The sequence below is a fragment of the Notothenia coriiceps genome, unplaced genomic scaffold (genome assembly GCF_000735185.1).
Source record: "Notothenia coriiceps isolate Sejong01 unplaced genomic scaffold, NC01 NC01_scaffold00013592, whole genome shotgun sequence".
Taxonomy (NCBI): domain Eukaryota; kingdom Metazoa; phylum Chordata; class Actinopteri; order Perciformes; family Nototheniidae; genus Notothenia; species Notothenia coriiceps.
The window spans coordinates 554,649-562,225 of record NW_011346293.1 but is presented as its reverse complement, the minus strand read 5'-3'; the positions used below and the strand labels follow the sequence as shown (position 1 = coordinate 562,225).

Sequence of the window (7,577 nt, the reverse complement as noted above, 5' to 3'; positions counted from 1 at the left end):
GGGAGTATCTTTGGATACTATCTACTTTTACTCCAAGTAAGCAATATCTGAGTACTTCTAACATTTACTCCAAGTAGCAAGATCTGAGTAACTTCTACTTGTACTGTTGCCCCAAAGACTAATGCATATACTAGAGTATACTCACTACTTTTACTCCTATACAAATTCTGAAATACTCCTTCACTTTTATCTCCAAGTACCAATAGTCGATACATTTATTAAACTATCTCCATGTAAATTATATAAGTCTGATCAATAAAATACATATACAAAACCCTTTGAATTCCGACTTCTTAACAGACTTGTGTTTCATTCCGCTAGTTCCTTGTGCGAAACTTGCCTAAAGAAAATGGAAACGACCAACCTTAGGTATGCATAACAGCTTCATGTATTGAATTCAGAGTATCATATCCATTTTTTGCTGTACTGCATCTTTGTACACAGGTACGGTGAGACGAATGATCCACCAGATGTCCCGTTTTACGGCCACCAAAAAGCAGTATTCCTCAATCCAATCCACACAATTCAGGAAGGTCTTGTCCAAGTCCTGACATGGGCATTCACACCCTGAGTTCGTCACACCTCCAATATATCTATCACATCCCCAGAAATCATAGGAACTGTGACGATCACACCAAAACTAAAAACATGCGCCCAATGAGCCATTAACTGCTTATATGATCCGTTAGCTGTTAGCCATCTGAATTCTTTGTTCAGCTGTTAGCACACCCCAGAGATCAGCCCAGCTCCTCCATATCTGTCAGAAACTGGAGAAAGGGTTTATGAAATGTACCCCAACAAATAGACGTCGTTCCTGAAGTGATGGTGAGAGCCGGGTATACTAGTCCCCTTTTTTAAGTGACTGAAGCTGCTATTTATTGGACACAACACACACACTTACGCGTATGAAGCGCAGGTCCAGTGAGAGGTCGGACGGTGTAGTCGGACAAATAACTGTGGGCTTGCCGCCGTCTGCTGACTCGAACGGATCTCTGGAGACTTGACACTGGGCGACACAGGAGACTGATGCACTGCACCACACACGCACACACACACCACACACACACACCACCAGTCAGCACAATTTCTGCAATCCAGCAACCTCATTTTTATAGTCAGGTGCGACTCAAATAACCTCAGTTACATAAACCATGACAACAAGTGGAAAACTGCTGCACGCTTAATTTTTCAACTGCATGATAAATGCTCAACTTGACAGAACATGTTAGAGGGAATCAACCTCAAATAAACTTCACCAGTACTTATTTGTCTTATTGTACAAAATAGCTGCTGTGGATCCCTCCCACAAGGTTGATTACAAAGTGAGTATCATCAGAGAAATATACAAGACGTGTTCTCTAGTTTTTGAAATGCTGTAGTTGAGATTTTGCTGGCTATTCTTATGAACCACCTTTCGTGGTCCGCAGTCTGTTTTTGATCGTCACCTGAAGACTGGCAGGCGTGAGCGCAGACACGCCGTAGTATGTAAACGCTCCGTTCGTGCAAACTTCAGGGCCCTCTTTCCCGATTTCGACCGTCCACACAAGACCCTGAATACAGACAGCAAGCATGTTTAATGTTGAAAGATTTGCGGGTATAATAAAGAAAAAGTATACTATAAACTCCCAAAGATGTAAAACAGCGCCAAGAGATGTGAAAAGGGGTGTCTGCTTTTTGACAAGCCGGGTCATGTTCTTTCTTGCTGAATCTGATTAGAGGAAGTTTCTGGGGCCCATCCTTAAGTTTACTCATTAAGTTTAAAAAAGAGATGAAATCTTCTAGCTGAGAGATAATACAAGTGTATGTTTCCTCATAGGTATCTATAAACACTGTTTTAAAGTATGCTGTTAAACACATTAACCTGTTTTGTTAAGTTTTTATTTTATTTGATAGATTTATTCAATATGTACTGATCTTATCATGATTTGTTATTCTATACCACAATATTGTAGATGCTTATATTGAAGTATCCTGATATTTAAAACTGAGATCTGCTTGGAAAACTATTTGAAAGTCTCAAACTCATTTTGAAGATGAAAGTAAATCAACCAGTAAGTCAAAATGTCCCTTTTATATCTACATGTACCTCTTTTCTACAGTGACAGTTCATATCTTGTGGTTTGAAAGTATTCCTATAAAGTGAGTAAAGTACATTTGACTGAAATAAATGTGTGAATACAATGTGTGTGTCCCCACCTGCAGCAGCAGGATGAAGTAGTCCACCGGGTGGTTGCGTGTGTACAGGTAGTGAGCCGCGCTCAGACGGTTGGTCGGGTCAAAGTGCACTTCCTGGTTGACACTGGGGTGACGGAGCAGGTGAAACAAGATCTTCTCAGAAACACGTCCAGGGCTGAAGTGTGACACCTCTGCAGGGGTCAAAGGTAAGAGATACACGATATGGTGAACTGTCAAATATGTCTATACAATCAGACGCCATATAACTTCTTTGCAGTTTCGTTGTCCTATTATCCTGAGCCTTCGGCTGAGTGGTAATAAGTGACAGGAGCATAATGATGACATGTGTGGGGTTAAACTGTGACTCATTTAATCAGTGTGAGGAGCGTGAGCAAACACAACCTCACTCAGCCCGTCCCATCACACACACACCCAGAGGCGCGGGAAGGTATTTTGAGTGGGGGTGCTGAGGTGCTGGACTCCAGTGAACACTATTACGGGCACTATAGAGCACGCACAAAAAAACTCCCCACACGCAAACACACAGTAAACCCGCGACTGTTACAATGAAGGCTCGATAATCAGCTCACGGCATATAGGCAGGGGTAAAGTGCTATTTTTTACGAGCGAGTGGGGGAAGCCGGACTCCACCTCCCCTAGGGGGGTCCGGGGGATGCTCCCCGGAAGATTTTTTTTTAAATATTGAAGTTAAAAGCATCAATTCCCTGGTTTGACACTTTGAGAGCAAACATTTAAGAGATCTATGGGATACCATCTCTCAACACCGCCGGATGGAACACAACTGTGTAAGCAGATGGTTCCTTTTTTTCTTTATGGATTATTTTACAAATCCTCCCTTTTCAAACCTGTATTACTTGTTTTATGTCAAAAAGTTATTCAAAATTGGTTATTCTGCGGCCCTTTATATCGATCATTATAGTTTTATAACATAAGGATCAAGATGAGAAAAGGTTTCCTCGGAAATAATCACTTATGAATATTATTTGGACAAACGTATGACAGACCCACAGTATTGAAACCTAGGGAGTAGATTTGTAACTAATCCATAACAGATCAAGGAGTCATCTAGCTTACAGTTGTGTTTCATCTGGGTGTTGTGAGAGATGTATCCATAGATCTCTTAACATGTGCTCCAAAAGTGTCACCGATGATGCATTTTAACTTCGATATTCAAAAAAACTCTTCACAGGGGGAGACTCCCCCCGGACCCCCTAGAGAGTGAGGTCGCTCCATCTCGTAAAAAATAGCACTTTACCCCTGCCTATATGCCGTGAGCTGATTATCGAGCCTTCATTGTAACAGTCGCGGGTTTACTGTGTGTTTGCGTGTGGGGAGTTTTTTTGTGCGTGCTCTATAGTGCCCGTAATAGTGTTCACTGGAGTCCAGCACCTCAGCACCCCCACTCAAAATACCTTCCCGCGCCTCTGGGTGTGTGTGTGATGGGACGGGCTGAGTGAGGTTGTGTTTGCTCACGCTCCTCACACTGATTAAATGAGTCACAGTTTAACCCCACACATGTCATCATTATGCTCCTGTCACTTATTACCACTCAGCCGAAGGCTCAGGATAATAGGACAACGAAACTGCAAAGAAGTTATATGGCGTCTGATTGTATAGACATATTTGACAGTTCACCATATCGTGTATCTCTTACCTTTGACCCCTGCAGAGGTGTCACACTTCAGCCCTGGACGTGTTTCTGAGAAGATCTTGTTTCACCTGCTCCGTCACCCCAGTGTCAACCAGGAAGTGCACTTTGACCCGACCAACCGTCTGAGCGCGGCTCACTACCTGTACACACGCAACCACCCGGTGGACTACTTCATCCTGCTGCTGCAGGTGGGGACACACACATTGTATTCACACATTTATTTCAGTCAAATGTACTTTACTCACTTTATAGGAATACTTTCAAACCACAAGATATGAACTGTCACTGTAGAAAAGAGGTACATGTAGATATAAAAGGGACATTTTGACTTACTGGTTGATTTACTTTCATCTTCAAAATGAGTTTGAGACTTTCAAATAGTTTTCCAAGCAGATCTCAGTTTTAAATATCAGGATACTTCAATATAAGCATCTACAATATTGTGGTATAGAATAACAAATCATGATAAGATCAGTACATATTGAATAAATCTATCAAATAAAATAAAAACTTAACAAAACAGGTTAATGTGTTTAACAGCATACTTTAAAACAGTGTTTATAGATACCTATGAGGAAACATTGTATTATCTATCAGCTAGAAGAATTATCTCTTTTTTAAAACTTTATGAGTAAACTTAAGGATGGGGAGAAACTGTCGTTAAATCAGATTCACAAGAAAGAAATGACCGGCTTGTAAAAAGCAGACAGTTTTACATCTTTGGGAGTTTATAGTATACTTTTTCTTTATTTAACCCGAAAATCTTTCAACATAAACATGCTTGCTGTCTGTATTCAGGGTCGTGTGGAGGTCGAAATCGGGAAAGAGGGCCTGAAGTTTGAGAACGGAGCGTTTACATACTACGGCGTGTCTGCGCTCACGCTGCCATCTTCAGGTGAGATCAAAAACAACTGGACGACCACAGAAGGTGGTTCATAAGAATAGCAGCAAAATCCTCAACTACAGCATTCAAAACTAGAGAACGTCTTGTATATTTCTCTGATAGATGACTCACTTTGTAATCAACCTTGTGGGAGGGATCACAGCAGCCTATTTGTACAATAATGACAAATAGTACTGGTGAAGTTTATTTGAGGTTAGATTCCCCTCTAACATGTTCTGTCAAGTTTGAGCATTTATCATGCAGTTGAAAAATTAAGCGTGCAGCAGTTTCCACTTGTTGTCATGGTTTATGTAACTGAGGTTTATTTGAGTCGACACCTGACTATAAAAATGAGGTTGCTGGATTGCAGAAATTGTGCTGACTGTGTGTGTGTGTGCGTGTGTGTGCAGTGCATCAGTCTCCTGTGTCGACCCAGTGTCAGTCTCCCAGAGATCCGTTCGAGTCAGCAGACGGCACCAGCCCATCCAGTTATTGTCCCGACTACACCGTCCGAGCTCTCACTGACCTGCAGCTCATACGCGTAAGTGTGTGTGTGTGTGTGTTCAGTCACTTAAAAAGTCAGACACCCTCACACTCAGCAGGTCACCCTTGAAGAAGAGATCAATGATCTCAATGGGATTCACCTGCATAAATAAAGGTTTGAAATGAAATGAAGACACATATTTTTGGGATGAACTGGATGTCCGACTCAAGATGGAGCCCAAAAAATACTCATCAACATGAACTGTTATGCAAAAGGACCCAATTAGGGATCAAACATATTTATTTTATACGACTATAATTATGGATATAATTATAAATGTATCACTTTGTTTAACAAATGAATATACCTGTACATATTGAATTCCCAGAGCAACGTGAATCCAAATCCACAGGGAGGAATACAGATTGTAAACAGCAGTCAATAAAGAGTGAAATACTCATTCTTACACCCATAGCGTAGCTTTTTCACATTACCCCCCCAACAGTCAAGATTATCCCCCTACTCGAGTGTTGCCATGACAATCTTAGGTCTGTTTTACTTTCTTGGTTTGAGACTTACAGACAAGATTTGGGCAACACATCTCTTAAAATATTGTTTGCCTCCTTAATGTGTTTCATTATTAGCTGCTTGTCAATGGCACCTGTTGAATAGAGACGTCAAAAGTACATATATTAAAAAATAAATAAATTTGTTTGTGGTTATAATGCATTTTCTGCTTGCATATATTTCTATACACTTCTATTCACATTCCAAATCGATATTAAACAGTCTGACAGTCTTTAATTAAAGTGTGATGTTGAGTCAACCTGCTCAATCCCTTCTTATGTCCGTACACAATATATAGAGTTTAGAGCGTTTCACTCTGAGGAAACATTTATTTCATTTTGTTTTTCTAGGTGACACGTCTGCAGTATCTGAACGCTCTCATGGCGTCCCGGGTCGGTCAGAGTCCTGATCCTCCAGAGATCAAGATCCTGCCCAACAGTCAGACCAAGCTGCTCAACGAGAAGAACACCACACAGCAAGGTGAGTCCGTCTGAACCACGTCTGATCTCTGCTGCAGTTTGGTCTCAAAACTAACATTTTATCACTGATAAATCGATAAAACTCTTGAATTTAGGGCTGGGCAATAAAAACTAAATTAAATATTGCACAACTTTTGACTGAATACCTCAATATCAATATTACGGCAATTATTGTGGGGGTCATTATTTGAGCTTTCACAAAACATTTACACAATACGATTTATAATTATTAATATTCAGTATCATTGATAAAGGGACTAAGTGGGTAAAGGCAAATAAAAGAAGAGGAATACAAAAATTCCATATATGATATGCAAATTTCAGACAATATCTAGTCTCCTATCACGATGTTGATATAATATCGTTATATTGCCCAGTTCTATTTGAATGGAAACGTCTTTGTAGTACTCTTACTGCCTTTCCCTGTTTGCTTTCAGCTGATTATAATACTTTCTCTCTCTTTTCTTTTCCTTCCTTGCGTGCCTCCATGTCTTCTTCTCTCTTCTCTGGCTGTGCAGCGTTCCCTGTAAACTTTTCAATCTTTGACTCCATTGAGAACTACTGTTAGTTTTATTTGTGCACGAGGTAAATTAAATGCAGACACAGACTGTACATACAGCACACTCACTAACACACACTCCTCTTGAAAGTGTAACGGGACTCTTTTTAACCTTTCAAATCTGCCGTCCCAGTGGGTGCAGTTTATTTTCATAAGAATTATTTGTGTGTGTAAGTGTTTGTGAGGCTCTATAACCTTTATTTCTCCATCCTGTCTTCTTCCTAGTTTCTGCTTTTTCCTGAAATCATCTCACTTCTTTCTGTTGGGTATGTAAATGTTGTGTCATATCTGGTTAACACAGAAATGTCAGGATTTTCTATCAATAAAGATAATATTATAACTTTAAAAGGATCAAATGTGTATTCTGGCATCCATAATGGAGGCTCAGCGACAGGAAGCCAAAGAAAGTACCTGAGGTGAAAGGGACAAGTGCATAGATGTAAATACAGGTCTGAATAACTGCAGAACTTGCTTAAGAAAGGTCTTATTTTTAAGTTTTCTTCATTATAAAAGTACAATCAAGCCTATTTTCAATTTAAAGTAAATCGATTATCCTTTCATCTTAAGTGGTTCTGGAAATCATTACATCAAAGCAATTGTTACCCTATTAAAAAAAAGTGTAATCTCTTTTAAGATATTAAAAAAATGATGGGGTAATGCTCTTTGGCAAAAGTTTCTTTTAAACCTATTCAAAACAATACACTTATAAATCCTAATCAGTGTTTCCCACAGAATTTGATTCTATTTGTGGGGTCACC

At 39.9% G+C, this 7,577-nt stretch overlaps 1 protein-coding gene across 2 annotated transcripts in view; it reads left to right on the top strand.

The window, feature by feature from the left end:
* The window catches only part of cnnm3 (cyclin and CBS domain divalent metal cation transport mediator 3), an 18,079-nt gene that overhangs the window by 6,606 nt on the left and 3,896 nt on the right, over positions 1-7,577 (top strand). Inside the window, exons 7-11 of one of the 2 annotated variants that reach the window (XM_010774181.1) lie at positions 3,866-4,035; positions 4,646-4,742; positions 5,141-5,271; positions 6,132-6,261; positions 6,779-7,394. In XM_010774181.1, coding sequence (XP_010772483.1) covers positions 3,866-4,035; positions 4,646-4,742; positions 5,141-5,271; positions 6,132-6,261; positions 6,779-6,828 — 578 coding nt within the window. In that variant the 3' untranslated portion in view covers positions 6,829-7,394. Of the gene's footprint in view, positions 1-3,865; positions 4,036-4,645; positions 4,743-5,140; positions 5,272-6,131; positions 6,262-6,778; positions 7,395-7,577 lie in introns of those variants that run through there. The other variant, XM_010774180.1, reaches the window with a different exon arrangement.